General features: G+C 45.1%; 1 protein-coding gene across 2 annotated transcripts in view; it reads left to right on the plus strand.

The window, feature by feature from the left end:
* The window catches only part of LOC309559151 (tyrosine-protein phosphatase non-receptor type substrate 1-like), a 91706-nt gene that overhangs the window by 17661 nt on the left and 58327 nt on the right, over nt 1-15718 (plus strand). For both annotated transcript variants that reach the window (XR_014225450.1, XM_082262297.1), the window contains exons 2-3: nt 2819-3151; nt 9775-10074. Coding sequence is in view for 1 of the 2 variants with exons in the window: in XM_082262297.1 (XP_082118423.1) it covers nt 2819-3151; nt 9775-10074 (633 nt within the window). In the remaining variant the exon portion in view is untranslated. The remainder of the gene's footprint in view (nt 1-2818; nt 3152-9774; nt 10075-15718) is intronic.

The following is a 15718-nucleotide window of genomic DNA, read 5'->3' on the forward strand; positions in this document are numbered from 1 at the left end:
TAAGTCGCGCTAAACATACCTTTTTTTTTAATACCTTAATCAACCCTTTGTTATTTCATGCCAGAAAGCTAATAATATTGTCATGGAAGTAAACATCTGTCCCTAAGCTTGAATCGTGTAAGGCACTGGTTAACAAAGCCCTTGTAATGTTATACCTTTTTTCTACTAAATAAAGCACTATATTGAGAAAAAAACAAAAAAAAAAAACAAAGCCCTTCCATTGTATAAAGCAACATATCTGAGTTGGGGAGTCCCCCAGAAGTTTGATAAAGTATGGGATGGCTGGGTTGAGTCCCCACATACAGTAGATTAATCAGCATTGATTTATTACTAAATTGCCCTTTTTCAACTATGAGCTGAATAGGTTTGTGCCATTGACATACATTGAAATATAGCGGACTAGTGGATATAGTGTCCTCTATAGTTATTGGTTTCTAGCCGTGGGGGTGGGGGGGGGCTTGTTAATCCTATCTATCTATATATCTATTTTTCCCCTTGTTTGACCGTTAATGAATGTGTGAATTGATAGTCTTGTTTTTTTAATGTAACTTGTTAAAACTTTAATAAAAAGAATTTCCAAAAAATGCGAGTTTGTTGGGGGGGGGGGGGGGGTTGGGGGTCCTGCCTGTAAGTTCAAATGCCTGTAAACGCCATATTGTGCATGGACACATTGGCTAACATGGAAGGGAATTTCCAGGCAGAAAAAGTGAGAGCTCAAAAGCCTGTAGGAGCGGCTTCTTTGAGATGCAATGTGCATGAGCCCTCACTGGGCTGAAGCATTAGGATTTCTTTCTTAATTAAAAAAATTTAAGGGTTTTTTTTTTTTTTTTTATTCTACTGCTGCTGTACATTGTGACATGTCAGGAATTTTCTTAAAGGGTAACTCGACTTTTGTGGGGGGAAAAAAAAGCAAAATTAATATAGTGTATACAATTGTGACACAAATCATATTGTAATCAAATGTTATTAAAAATTACCTTTACTTTTCAACCTGCAGCCGCTGTAATTTTTGGAAAATGCAATATGGCTACCTGGAGGTATTCTGTACACAGAATGTCTACTGACCACACCCCAGGAACATCATTTCTTGCTTGTGTGATTGGCTCACAAACTTTCCCAGAAGTCTGCTTAAGATACAAGTCAGATTTTTGGCATCCCCTGCAACAAAAATGTAATTTTTGGTGAGATTCTCCCAATAGGAACACGTCTAAAGGGATACAAGCCCAGCAAATTTCCTCATTAGCGCTGTACAGCTGCACAACTGGGTGATAATTATAAAACCACTCCCATTTGACCCACTCAGCCTAGAGGCACAGAGGAAGAAACAATGATTTCTTCAAAATAACAAAAGGTAGGAATCTGCAACAAAGTGTGTTAAAATACTTGCAATGTACAGAGATCACCCAGAGGGGAATGTTTTTTTTTTGTCAACAAAAGTGGAGTTACACTTTAAGCAGATATATAAATAGGTCAATTTTCAGTGTCTTTGGAGTCTCTGGCCTTGGACCAGATCTGGGATTCTAACTGTATGTATCTTTGGAGTCAGCAGTTCAAAACCTATTGAAGCTACTAAAGTCAGCCAATCAGTCTTTCATATTTCTCTTATACGCTATGTTTTCTGTAGGCTATGAGCACCAAAACTTTGTGACCAAAGAATCGCAAGACAGTGACACACTTTATGGCATAATAAGAGAAAACCATAGCCCATTAGCTATGGATGTACTTTTCCCATCTGCAATAAAAAACTGTATATGTGACATGATCACAGGGATTTCCACTAAGACCATGCAACTATTTTCTGCTCACTGAGGAATCTTCATGCTTTGAGTTAAAAGAAAAATCACTGTTGTGAAGTGCTCTGTGTGATGTGACCATTACTCAAATTTCCTCAGTGCTGCTGACACAAACTGGCGGCTGCAAGGTCACTGTCACCTTTTTTGCTGCATATGAAACTTACAGGCTTAGTGGTTAGCACTTCTGCATCACAGCACAGGGTCTCCAGTTCAAATCGTGGTTAAAGAGGCACTACAGGCTCCTGCAGAAAAAAATTAAAAGTCAGCAGTTACAAATACTGTAGCTGCTGACTTTTAATATTAGGACACACACCTGTCCAAGAATCCAGCGGTGTCGGAAGTTTTCGCCGCCATTTCCACTAAGAGAAACCTGCAGTGAAGCCGTGCGGTTTCACAGCTGGCTCCCTACTGCGCATGCGCGAAGCACGCTGCACTCTCTAATTGGGCCAGCTGTGGGGGAAAGAGGAGGGGGGCCGAAACCAGGTACCCGCTGCCCCCTAAAATATGCCAAAAGTGGCAGCGGGGGGGGGGGGGGGGCACATAAGCGGAGCTTCCCCTTATGAGTGGATCTCCCCTTTAAGTGACTATCTGTATGGAGTTTGCAGTGTGCATGGTGTCTCTGTGCTTGAGAGAATTTCCTCAAGATTTACCCCCACACTCTAGACATGCTGGAGTGTTAATTGGCTCCTTTCCAAGTTGGCCCTTCTATGTGTTTGTGTGCATGTGAGGCATGGACGTTAGACTGTAATCTCCTTGAAGGCAGAGGTTGATTTGCTGTGTAAATAATAGGGCTATATAAATACTTGTATTAAATAAAAACCTTTATCAAATGATATGTAATAAAATCACATTGTTCTTCGCACTCTCTAGGATAAAACAGCCTAATGAATTTTGCTCTATTGAGATTGTAGAATGGCACTGGAATAATATATACAGTACATGAAGTGCAAACTCTCAAATAAACTCGATGGTGTATGTGTTACACGTGAGAAAATGACAACGTGGTAATTATCTCTGTCTCTCAGGTGCTCAGCTGCAAGTCGCAACCTCTCCATCTCCGGTTTCAGCTGAAGTGGGATCCACTGCGGTCTTGCAGTGTAAGTTTACCTTTGGTGTTACCCCGGTGGACCCCGCACAGGTACATGTGGTATGGAAGAATGAGGGAAGAAAAGTGCTGTCGTACGTGGATCAAATCACAGCATTCAGACCGGGGGCACAGATAACAGAAGAGCACCTGGCACAGGGAGATGCCTCTCTGTCTCTCCCTAATGTCACCCATGAGGACGCTGGCTGGTATTCCTGTAGCATCCGACTGGCATCTGAGCAAGCTACACAGAGTTTAAACTTAATTGTTAAAGGTAAGTGAGAATAGTGTCTATGTTTATTATCATTTTTAAAGTGGAACTAAAGGAGTTAATTTTTTTTTTTTTTTAGTTTTGGATAAAGTGGAGATGGATTAGGACAACTGTCGTTTTTTTTTTTTTTTGCTGTCTGTGCCCCCTTTAGGGAGATTCACCTTCTCTATTTTTCCTGTTTACCATTATCATTGAAAGTGAAAGTAAAAGAAAACCCCAAATTTTGGGTTGTCCCTAAAAAAGTAATAGAAGGTAAATTTTCCAATAGGAACACTAGTTCTGGTCACCTGGGGATTTCCAAGAGATTCCCTTTATTTGCAGAAATTTCCTTTCACTGCCTGTTTTCCTTTGGATCATGAAGTGAAGGGAAATGTCTCTAATTGGAAACAGATGGAGGAAAAAAATATTTGACAGGGGTTATAACCCTCTCTTACTCCAATGCTGGCACTGGCATCTTACATAGTTACATAGTTAGTGAGGTTGAAAAAAGATACCAGTCCATCCAGTTCAACCTATGATGTATGTGTTTGTGGGTTGTGGTCTTTAAGGTGCCCATCTAAAAGGTTTTTGAAACCATCAATGCTCCCTGCTGATACCACTGCTTGTGGAAAAGAATCTTCTTCTGTGTGTTGTTTCTCTGCCCTCTTCATTGGTTGGCGTGGGGTGATGTCATCCCTGCACATTCGCAGGAGCCAGAGACTGGCCCGGTGTCCTGTCAGAATACCGCTTTTCATCAGAAAATGTAATGTAAGTGACGTTCTGAGCGAAAAATGCTTACTGCGCATGTGCCATGCGTTCCAACATGGCCGCTATGCGTTCCAATAGGTTTCCTAATCTGACAAAACGCGAAGGCGGCAGCGGACATCTTCTTACACCCAGCCAAGTCTTCAATTTCACACTTATTTTAGCAGTAAACTCACCTTATATACTGAAATACAATATTAAATTTTTATTATTATACTATTATTAGTATTATAGTATATACAGTGACAAACCTACAGGCAGAAGGTGGTGAAGGCCATCTTGGTGCACCCCGCACTGCACAGCGCCAAACTGATTATATACTGAAATAGACTATTTTGTTCGGTCGTGGTGAAATAGTCTATTTTAGTATATAAGGTGAGTTACCTGCTAAAATAGGTGTGAAATTTAAGACTTGCTTGGGTGTAAAATGATGCCCGCTGCCGCCTTTGTACTCATTAGGAAACCTATTGAAACACATAGCGGCCATGTTGGAACACATAGTAAGTAAGCAGTTTTGCTTGCAACGTCACTTCCGTTGCATTTTCTGATGGGTAGCGGTATTCTGATAGAACACCGGTACTGTAAGCTGAGCTGTGCATGTGCAGCTCAGTTTACAGCGCCAGATAGGACAGTGAGCAGGCGGGTAGGGGCATTTTATTGCAGAAGGAACATTGCATGTCTCTTCTGCAGAAAAATTCTGCCTGCTCGTTGTTTGTTACAGCGGAACTTCAGTTTTGCTTTTAAAATAATGTTCTAATTATATGGACATCAGGTTTTACTTAAAGTGTATGCCCTAACAAAACGTATTACTAAAGCCTGGTAAACACTTCGTTTTTTTTGTTCAACCCAGGGGGCTGAACGAAAAAAAAAAAAACCTGAAGAGCTTGGGAGGAGCTGCTGTACTAACAATCCGATGTTAGTAGTGATCTCCCCCACTGTGCTATTGTGTTCTGACAGGGTGGTGGCCCCACCTCTAGAACACTCCAGTGAGCTCTCTCAGCCATTGGAAAGCGCTGATCAGATGCTGATCAGCAGACCTTTTTTTGGTCATGCTGCTTTGACAGAAGCCGGACGTTCGGCGGGTTTCAGTCGGACCAGCTGCCATACGCAATGGCTAAATACCACCCGATATTCGGCCCATGTGTACGGCGCTTTAAGCTAGTCATACATGCATAGATTTCTCCTTCTATGCTAAATGAAGGAATCTCCGTTGCCAGCTATTGTATTTAAACAGCTACAACACCTGTGGCTGCTTAAATACCTGAATAGTGACTGCGTCTGGTAGAATGCAGTTGCTGTTTCAGCCAATAATTTTTCAGACAGAGTTTGTAAAGCTGGGGGAGCCATGTATGCACAGCTTGCATTTTGGTTAGAATAAGGAAAGGTTAAAATCCCCATAAAAGTTTCCACTGCTTGGCTTCTTTTAGCGAGATTTTCTCCTCGCCTCTTGTAGAGTTGACAAGAGTTTCGGCAAACAGGAAGTGAGATTACATCTCCAACAACAGCACAATAGGAAAATAAAAAGGTTTTTGTTTGTAAAGTAAGGGAAAGTTAGAATCCCTGTTAGCTTTTATTGCTGTCACTTTCCCTGTTAGAAATTTTCACTCACTTCCTAAGACTGTTGTCACCAGCAAAGTAAATGAGAGAAATCTTTTGAATAGAGCTCTGAATAGCAATACAAAACAGATAGGGGTTTCAACCCTACTTCACTTTATCCAAAACTAAAATAAACTTGACACATTTTAAAACAGCACTTTTTTTTGTGGGGAGGGAAGGGATTCTGCATCTGAAAACCTTTGCCTTGCCTGAATGGGGCTAAAGAGGAGGTTTCCAAGACAATGTTGTGACCCTCTTTTCAAAACCAGTAGTGCATGTAGAAAAGAGCGACTCAGCCATGAGCAGCCACTATGCAGTATTGTGTGGCTGAAGCAGAGACAAAGCTTTGTTGAAAAGTGCACATGTGGTGTTTGATGAGGTGAAAGTACTGAACTGATTGGTGCACCCTGCCATCCATCCCCAGATACAACAGAGTCAGCTGACCTGAGACCTCTCAACCCCAAGAATAGGAGGTAGGGCAACAGTGCTGGACCCAGAATAAGAACTTGTACATGGTTTGTACAGCTCATGCTGTGCTGTATAGCCATCTTCATGCATTCCTTCTTGTAGTAAAATTCAGCTTCAGACAGTGGTACGATTTGGCTAACTTCAGGTATTTACACCAGCCAGCAGCTCTCTAAAAATAGATCCCCTTGTGCAACCCCTCGTGTTTAGGCTAAGGAGCAAAGATTGGGAAGTCAGCTATAGACACCTCCAGCGTCAGATTTTTTTGAGGAGAACAGAGTCCTCTCTGTGTGTGTCTCAGTCAGTTAACATAGGCTAGCCAGCCTCAATTGGGTTCCGCACTTTCTTCTTAGCAGTAGAAATCTGGATGGGGAATCTGCACAACCTTCCCCTCCGTGTCTTGAACTCTGACTGACCAAGCCTGGCCAGATCCATCTGGGCGGCGGACCTCTACCCGGCCTTTGTAGATAGCCCGCCCGTGATTCCACTGCGCCTTCTCCGACAGGAAGGTCTTCCACAAGTCCAGCTTGGACTGATTTCTTTAAGGTTTGGGGACAAAGAGGAAGTCCCATATAGCCTCATCACACCAGGACTCTCGTTTGGCCTCTATCTCCAGCATGACCTCCCGTGGGGCATAGGGATAGTCATATCCATACTTCAAGGCCACTTTCCGCGGTATCCACCTTTGCATCCTGGAGAATCAGGGGAGGGTTTTCCAGTTACCTTTTCCAGATGGGGAATATAGGGACTCCTCTATTTTGTTGAGGGAGGCATAGGCCTCATTCTGATCCCGAGCCCGGGCATAGTTTCGCCGTGGGGATAATTCTGGGACCCGATTAGCATAGGCCTCACAGAACCCCAGATTCTTGGCGAACTGTCCTTGCACCATGGAATCCCTAGCCTCCTCATCAGTTGGGCCTAGACTGGCTGGACTGCTCCGATCTTCGGACCCCCAGTCCCATTCGCGGTGGGGATAGGTCTGGGACCAGATTAGCATAGGCCTCACAGAACCCCAGATTTCTGGTGCACTGTCCTTGCACCATGGAATCCCTAGCCTCCTCATCAGGCGGGCCTAGACTGGCTGGACTGCTCCGATCTTTGGACCCCCAGTCCCATTCAGTCTCTTCTTCTGACTTCCAGACATCCAATCCCTCCTCCAAGGATACAAACCGATGCTGGAAGCTGGGAGACCCCACATCAATGACCCTGGCCTCTTCCTCGCTGCTCACACTCACACTTGCAGCCTCCGTCACCGCTGGCCATCTTCTCCCCTCTGCCTGTATAGGAGCAGACTTTACTTCTGCCGCTGCAGCTTTCAATGCACCAGGTGGCCCGCACTACCTGCATGCACCCCGGCTCGGACGTTTGGGCTTCTCCCCTTTTTCCGCCTGGGTCACCGACAAATTGCATAGACTCCAGTTGCATCAGGAAGCTCAGCACTCCTCTTCCTCGGCCCGTGAAAGGCCCTGACCCCGCAGCTGACAGGGCGTGAGTGACCCCAGTCTCCCAAGACACATTCAACCTTCTGGGCTGACCTCCACTCTCTTCCGCCGCAGCAGCAGATTGCGGCAATGCCCGCACTGGCCCCAAACCTACATTCGCATGGTCACATTCAGACACTGAGGACATACCAGGCCCAAATGCTCCACGCCTCCTCCTGTGCACAACGCCAGTCTCCCGTCGGGCACCATCCACATCCCTGTATCCCACAGGGTTGGTGTTTTCGGCTCAGGCTTCGGTCTGCGCTGCAGGTTCTCCGCCAACACATGGAATAGCCTCTGCGCTCCGGCTCACTCTGGTACTTGCCATCTTGCTCCTCCGCACACATGTCTCCCTCTCAGCCCCACCCGGAGGCAGAAGTAATTTATAGACTCTCCTTCCTTCCTCGGATTGACTGTGCGTTAGCGGAGTCTCGGCCCACGACTCCAGATTGAAGGTGGCTTTTCCTGCTAGGCAGATTTCAGTAACCCTTCCGATGCTGCGCCATCTCACCTCCGCCTGCATGGAAGTTACTGTAAAGCGGACCATGCCTCTCAGCTTGCACAATTTTTCCATCCTTTTCTGTACCAGGGCCCCAGCTGCGCCTCCATCACTCTGAGCCAGCTGGCCCTATTTCTTATGTAGTGGAACTGTCCTGCTGTCAGGCATTGCACGGTCCACACTCCCATTCACACTTGTGAGGTATCGTAGCGATGGAAAGAATAAAGGCAAATGGACTTTGTAGGCACTAACAGCTGGACACTAATGTCATACAATGAAATATTTTATTAAGAAATTATTAAAAACATATATATACAATATGTGTGTCACCACAAGTGTAAAACATGGAACAAATCAAAAATCAATATAAAGCACGCAATTCAAAAGGCACATATATTCTAAATTGCTGAAGCCTCTATCACCGCCTTATGGACAAAAATTACCATACTTAGGCTTGTACAAACTAGGGGTGCTAAAATAGCCCTCAAGCTATTTCTAATATAGCAAATTAAGGCTCTTGGACGAATCCATCGGCGGTGAGAATGGGGAGGCTCGGTATTGGATACTGTATTCCAGTCACGGACAAACTCTACATGTTTTGCGCCGTTGGCGCTTCTTCAGGAGTTTTAATAGAGGCTGAAACAGTTCTACAAAGATATATAAAAAAAGGAAGAATTTAGGATTTATACATAGCCTATTAGGAAAATATACATATATATATATATACACATGCGTGCATACTTTCCTAAAACACATGGAAGGAAAACAAAACATAGAGTATCACACCAACATTATCAATAAAATAACCCATTTAAATGAGTTTAGCAATGTTTATTATTATCTTACCAGTGTAGCAATATTGGTAACACAGTGTGTAGAAACACTGTTCTTTATTGCAAGGATGCCGATGCCTATGGTCATGGAGCAGACACGAGGGCGAAAATCCAAAATTACGTGCCAAAAAACACGCCCCAAAGGAGAGAAAGGGGTGTGTAAGTATAGGAGGTGGGGGGATATTTAGGATGACAATCCTTAATCTAGTAAGAAAAATATAAATATAATGAGCAAAAGAAGAGAGAATATCATACAATGAATGTGTTGATAAGAGTCTCAGTGTCAGATCTCTCCTCACACCCCTTTCTTGCAAATACGGTGTGATAAAAAATATTGCAACAATCTCCATTTTATTCTCTAGGGTCTCTGCTAAAAAAAAATATATATATGTAATGTTTAACAGGTTCTAAGTAATTTTATAGCAAAAAATAAATGATTTTAACTTGTAAACAAGAAGTGCCAGAAATAGTCCAGGTCCTTAAGTGGTTAACTGACTTTGTCTCCACTCTCCTTTGTTACTTGCAGCGCACTTTGCGCAAACCTCAGTTTATTTATGTCCTGAATTCTGCCCTCACTGGCACATTTGCCTCCAAGGCCAAGGCTAGGTTCTGTATGCAGTAAAGACACTCAATAAAAGCCCTCTAGAGTCTCTACATCACCCATAACCTGTCCTAATTGGTTACCTCTGCCTGAGTATGCAGTGGTAGCCAGTCAGTGCCTCTGCCTCACACAGAGACTATCCATGGATGTAGCTAAGAGGTGGAAACATCAGCAAGTAAAGCGGTACAGCGACTGGTCAGACCCAGAGGGACTCCTCATCAGGAAAGAAGTATTTAGTGGGTCTAGCTGTTTTGTAATGGCAAAAGCAAGGGAGAGCAGCAGGCCAGAACCCAATGTTTTACTTTAGATCCTCTCTTCAGAACAGCTGAATGTATTACTGGCAAATACTTGTTTTTCGAGTAACATGGTGTGTAAATGCCGCTAATCTAACGTTTCTGTCTCATCAGATTATCGCTACATCAAAGTTGAAGGAACAACAGTAATTGTGAACCAGTCCAACGAGCTAAGTTGTTCAGCTAGTAACCTCTCATCTCCCGATGTGATGTTTGAGTGGGTGAAAAATGGAAAAGTCCTCAGCACCTCCATCCCACAGGTGGTAGAAGGCTCAGATAGTGACGGGTTTAGGGTGCAAAACTCCTTCTGCTTTACTCCTGTCCTGGGGGATGACAGCGCTCGCTATGCTTGCCAAATTAAACAAGAAAATATCCCTTACCCACTGAAGAAAACATTCCAACTTACTTTTGGGGGTAAGTGTCAAATTCCACATTAAAAACTTTTATTATTGGCTTTTTTTCTGTTGTCCCAAATAGATTAACCACCTGCGGACTGCCTCTAGATGTGAACCCCTTCCCAGCCAGTGTCATTAGTACAGTGACAGTGTACAGTAATAGCAGTGATCGCTGTATTAGTGTCACTAGCGTGGTCAGTGTCAGTTAGTGACCCTCCCAGCCAGTGTCAGTCAGTGTCAGATTGCCCACTACACTATCACAGTCCCACTAAAAGTCGCTGATCACAACCATTACTAGTATAGCGTAAAAGCTGTGCAAATTCCAGTACATATACCATTGCTTGTAGATGCTGTAACTTTTGCACATGCCAATTATTATACACTTATTGGGATTTTCTTTTACCAAAGACATACAGTATAGCAGAATACACTTTGGCCTAACTATATAAAGACATTTTTTTTTTTTTTTTTTTATTGGATATGTATTGTAATAGAAGGTAGAGAATATTGTTTTTTTTTCCCCAAGATTTTTGGACTTTTTTGCTTATATAAAAAAAAATAGAAAACTCAGTAATGATCAAATACCACCAAAAGAAAGCTATATTTGTTTTAAAAAAAAAAATTATGTAAAATGATTTTGCGAACAGTGTTGCATGACCGCACAATTGCCAGTTAAATTTGCACAGCGTCTATGGAAAAAATGCCCTGGTCATGAACAAAGGGATAAAATCTTCTGGAGGTCAAGTGGTTAATTTATGTTTTTGCCAAAAATCTAACGAGCCCCTAACTTCCTGTTTAGTTCCCTTGTTGCACTGAAATTTAAAGCAGTGGTGTCTTATGCAAACTGCTGTAGCTGGACTACAGAACTCTATCTCTGCTCCTTTATGTCACGCTCCACATGAGCACATTGATTTATTTCCCAGGAAAAACTATGCTGTCACCTTGACTCCCAAAAAAACAGTTTGTGGGTAGTTTGTGGTAGCTAAACAAACTACTCAATACAGGTATGATGTGTGTCTGCCCAAAGGATGCAGACTGAACACGCAATCACAGATCAGCTTCTCTGTTTTGTGTGCTCAGTTAAGAATAAGGAAGAAAGGTGACTGGCAGGATATACCATGTACTTAAGATAGAAGAAGTACATGAAAATGATAGAGATTATGATTTATAAACGACACATGAGTGAACACAAACATAGAAAAATTATTTCTCTATCATCCATTGACAGACGCAGCTCTTATGCTTCTTATACCATTGGGTTATGCTGCCCCCTGCAGGAGTAGTTATAGGCAGGAAAAATAAAACGTTTACTACGCCTACGGGGCTGTCTCTACAGGCATAACCCCACACACCCTGCTCTAGCATATCAGTTTCATTTCTGCCTAGTGAAAGAGTAGGACCTAGGTTTCCTGCTGGGACTTCGGTCTCAGTTTTTTAGGCTCCGTTCACATCTAGGCGTTTTGGGGCGTTTTTGGGGAGTTTTTCTGCTCTAGGATCAGCTCTCAAAATGCCCAACAAGACAAATCCTATTCATTTCAATGGCCCCTGTTCACATCTGAGCGTTTTGACGCTGTAAGCAAAACGCCCAACGCTCACAAAAGTACATGAGCTTCTTTTTGGGCAGATTACAGGCGTTTTCCATTGGTTTCTATTCAATCTAAAAACGCCTGCACAAAAAACGCCTGTAAAAACGGCTGTAAATCGCGGTAAAAATCGCGGTAAAAAACGCGCGAAAACGCTACGCTCAGGTGTGAATGTAGCCTTATACTTTTAAGAATATTTGTTTGTTTTATTTTCTTTACTCACTTCTGCTAGTTAGTGTTCAGGGGGATTACTCCTGGTGAACTACAAGCAACAGCTGGCTGAGGTTTTGCACTGGATAATCTAGATCCTTAAGGTCTCCCAGCCTGGCCTACGAGCGTGAGCAGGTTATAGTCCCACACTAGGCCTCGCCATGACAGAGCCCTGTTTTGGATGGGGACAAGCCTGCAAGTGGATGTCTCGCTGGGACACGATGACCTGGAGTCGCAGCGTACCTCTCGGCTGGCAACACCCCCATTCCGGGTGGAAGGTGGTGGTCTGCCCAGAGCAGAGCCCTGCCCCCCCTAATCCCCCCCCCCCCTGCTCCCTGCCCTTAATGCGACTTGCATCTGTGGGGCACTATAGCTGAGGCGCCTGGCGTCCTGGGGGGTGTAAAATGGGACCTTTTCCTGTGGGTTCTTATTGTAGATCCTCTGCAGCCTCCAAATTTGGGGTCCCCTGGTGGGAGCCACCATCTTTACTGTGGGCATAGGAGAATTCTTCCCATTGACTTGCATGGAGCAGCCATTTTCCCTGTGCTTCCCATTGATTTGCATTGGCAGCCATTTTTGTGTAGCCTTTGGAGCTACACAGGTAGCGTGACCTTTTACATGTTACCAGGCTGATGTCACATCCTGTGTTCTTTGACTTCCTGCTGCACACATCAAGGAGTTTCTTTAGAAGAGGTGGTAAAGTACGGGGGTCTCTGTGGGCATATCCCTGCGCACTCTGCTATCTGCATATATTTAAGGGGGACTCCGCAGACCGCGGTAATCGGCGGTGAGGACCGCGATCAGTGTTCTTAAAGAGACGGTACTCCGGTTTTTACTGTGAACAATTATGGAGTCCCAGGCAGGGGTTTCACCCTCAGACCCCTCTAGTGCTGCTACTGTACCGCACAGGACCTGTTTTCTTCAGCTGCAGCTTGGTGGAAGCCCTGATTGTTTCAGTAAGGGAAACCCTTAAAATGGCAGATGAGTCCACACCAGCAGAGACATGGGTGTCTCTTGGCTCCCGCAAGACCCAAAAATCGGGCAAGGTTTTCCCTTGTCCCGACCTTTTTTATGATATTGTTAATGAACAGTGGCGGTGCATCAAGCAAGTGCTAGCAGTGCCTAAGCACTTTAAACGCTGTTATCCCTTTGCTGAGAAGGTTTTAAACCGTTGGACGGTACCGCCTAAGGTGGATCATCCTGTATCCAGGTTATACAAATCTACTATAGTGCCCTGTGGAAGATTGTGTTTACGGACCCGGTGGACAGGCGGGTGGAATCCCTTTCCCGCCACCTTCTTGTTTTGGCGGGTTCAATCCTGAAACCAATTTTTGTGTCTGTTTTTGGTATCACAGACAGGGTAACTTTGATGCTGACTTAGTTTCCCCGGAGCTGATGGAACTTATGAACCAGATGGCCCAGGCCCTGGTGTTCCTCTGTGATGTGTCTCTGTATGCGTCTCCCCTGGTGGCCAGAGTGTCAGCTGTGGGGATTGCCATACGACGCATGGTGTGGCCTTAACAGATCTCCCTTTCCTGGGAGAGCAGTTATTTGCAGACTCGCTGGATGAGTTCATCAAGGGTCTAACTGATGGGAAGAGTACTCTTCTTCCTCAATCCTCCAAAAGGAAGGCACCCCATAGTAAACGGGGGGCCTTCCTTCACCGCTCATAGACGTTTTTTTCGTGCCTCAGGGGCGCAAGAAAAAGGTAAGCCATTCAGACCTTCTGGAGGGGCTAAGAAGCCATGGTCAGGCAAGACCAAGACCGGCCAGTCCGATTCTGCAGACAAGTCCTTTTCAGCATTAAGGGGTGTCCTCACCCATTTCTGGGGGTGGGGGGGGGGGGGAACGTCTGCATTTTTTTCAGGAACCCTTTATTCAAGACAAATGGCTTCATGAACTGATTCGTTCCTGGTACAAGATCAAATTTCGGTCCAGGCCGGCGGATTGATTTTTTCAGTCAAATCTACGCCTGTCTCCGGATCGTTTGAAGGATCTCCGGGACGCAGTGCAGGATCTCCTGGCTCAAGGAGTGATTGTGCGGGTTCCTCCTTTGGAATGTTTTCACGGTTTCTATTCAAACCTGTTCATGGTGCCCAGAAAAGAGAGCAAGGTGTGTCCAATCCTGGACCTCAAGGCTCTGAACCGTTTTGTACGGGTGCAGAAGTTTCAAATGGAGTCTATTCGGTCAGGGGAAGCGTCTTTACATCAGGGGGATTTTTTGGCCTCCATCGATATCAAAGACACGTATTTACACATCCCCATCTACGGGGGACACGTTTTCTCCGCTTTGTGGTGGCAGAGGAGCATTTTCAATTTGTGGCGTTACCCTTTGGTCTCACCTCCGCTCCCAGAGTATTTACCAAGGTACTGGCCCCGTTACTGGCCTTGTTGCGCCAGAAAGGGATTGCGATCCTGGGATATCTGGACGATCTCCTATTGAGAGCAGATTCTCACTCAGCTCTGTTTGGCGACCTGTCGATTACAGTTCAGACCCTTCAGGAATTCGGGTGGACTATCAATTTCAAAAAATCTGCTCTGACGCCCTCAGTGAGGTTGGATTATCTGGGGCTGACTCTAAATTCCGCCTTGGGTCTTTCTTCCCCTGGAAAAACTTCAGAAGTTGCAGGGAGCGTTCCAGTTGCTGTTGGAAACCGATCTGTCTTTACTACGGACTTGCATGAGAGCCCTGGGTCTGATGGTATCAACCTTCGAGGCAGTTCAGTTTGCGCAGTCTCTCTCGAGACCTTTGCAAAAAGAGATTCTTGCCAAATGGAACAGGGATCTACAGTCTTTGGACAAAATGATACGCTTGAGCAGACTCATGAGGTCTGCTCTATCCTGGTGAATCCAGTCACCAACTTTGAGTCAGGGCAGGTCTGTCCTGCCACTGTTTTGGACGGTGGTCACCACAGATGCCAGCTTGTCAGGCTGGGGTGGAGTGCTGAGGAAGCTCTGTGGCCATGAGACCTGGTCAAGAGGAGTCTTCCTTACTGATCAATATTCTGGAGCTCAGAGCAATCAAGCTTTGCCTGCTCCACTGGACGAATCGGCTACGCGGTTCTCTGGTTCGGATCCAATCGGACAATGCCACAGCAGTGGCTTACATTAATCATCAAGGTGGCACCAAGAGTGTCCTGGCGGCCAAGGAGGTGGCTGAGATTCTGGTATGGGCGGAAGACAATGTTCCGGCTCTTTCCGCAGTCCACATTCCGGATGTGGAGAATTGGCAAGCAGATTGCCTGAGTCTTCAAGTACTGGATCAAGGGGAATGGTCCTTTCATCCGGAGGTGTTTCATCTCCTATGCGTTCGGCGGGGTTAGACCTGTTTGCGTCTCGCTTTAACAAAAAGTCCGGAGGTTTGTGGCCAGGTCTCGGGACCCTCTGGCCGAAGCCACAGACACCTTGGTGGCTTCTTGGAGCCAGTATCGGCTGATCTATGCCTTCCCTCCGATAAAACTCCTGCCAAGGCTTCTTTGCAGGGTGGTGGTGGTAGGAATTCCAGTCATTCTGGTGGCCCCAGACTTACCTCATCGGTCTTGGTACGCAGACCTGGTAAAATTGGTCGCCGATCCTCCGTGGAGACTTCCTCCTGTCCCAGGGGCTAATCTTCCATCCTGCTTTATGGTTGCTGGCTTTAACAGCATGGCTGTTGAAAGCAAGGTGTTGAGAGATAAAGGTATTTCTGATTCTGTGATTCCTACTTTATTGAAGGCTATGAAGTCACTTCTAGGAAGATCTATCATTGTACCTGTAAATCATACATTTCCTGGTATGAATTGCTTCAGCTTCACCCTCACTTATTTTCTATAGCTAGGGTTTTGGCTTTTTCACAAAAAGGGGTTGAGCAACGGTTGGCCTTGGGCACTA

This window comes from Pelophylax lessonae, assembly GCF_965119305.1.
Source record: "Pelophylax lessonae genome assembly, chromosome: 6".
NCBI classification, from domain to species: domain Eukaryota; kingdom Metazoa; phylum Chordata; class Amphibia; order Anura; family Ranidae; genus Pelophylax; species Pelophylax lessonae.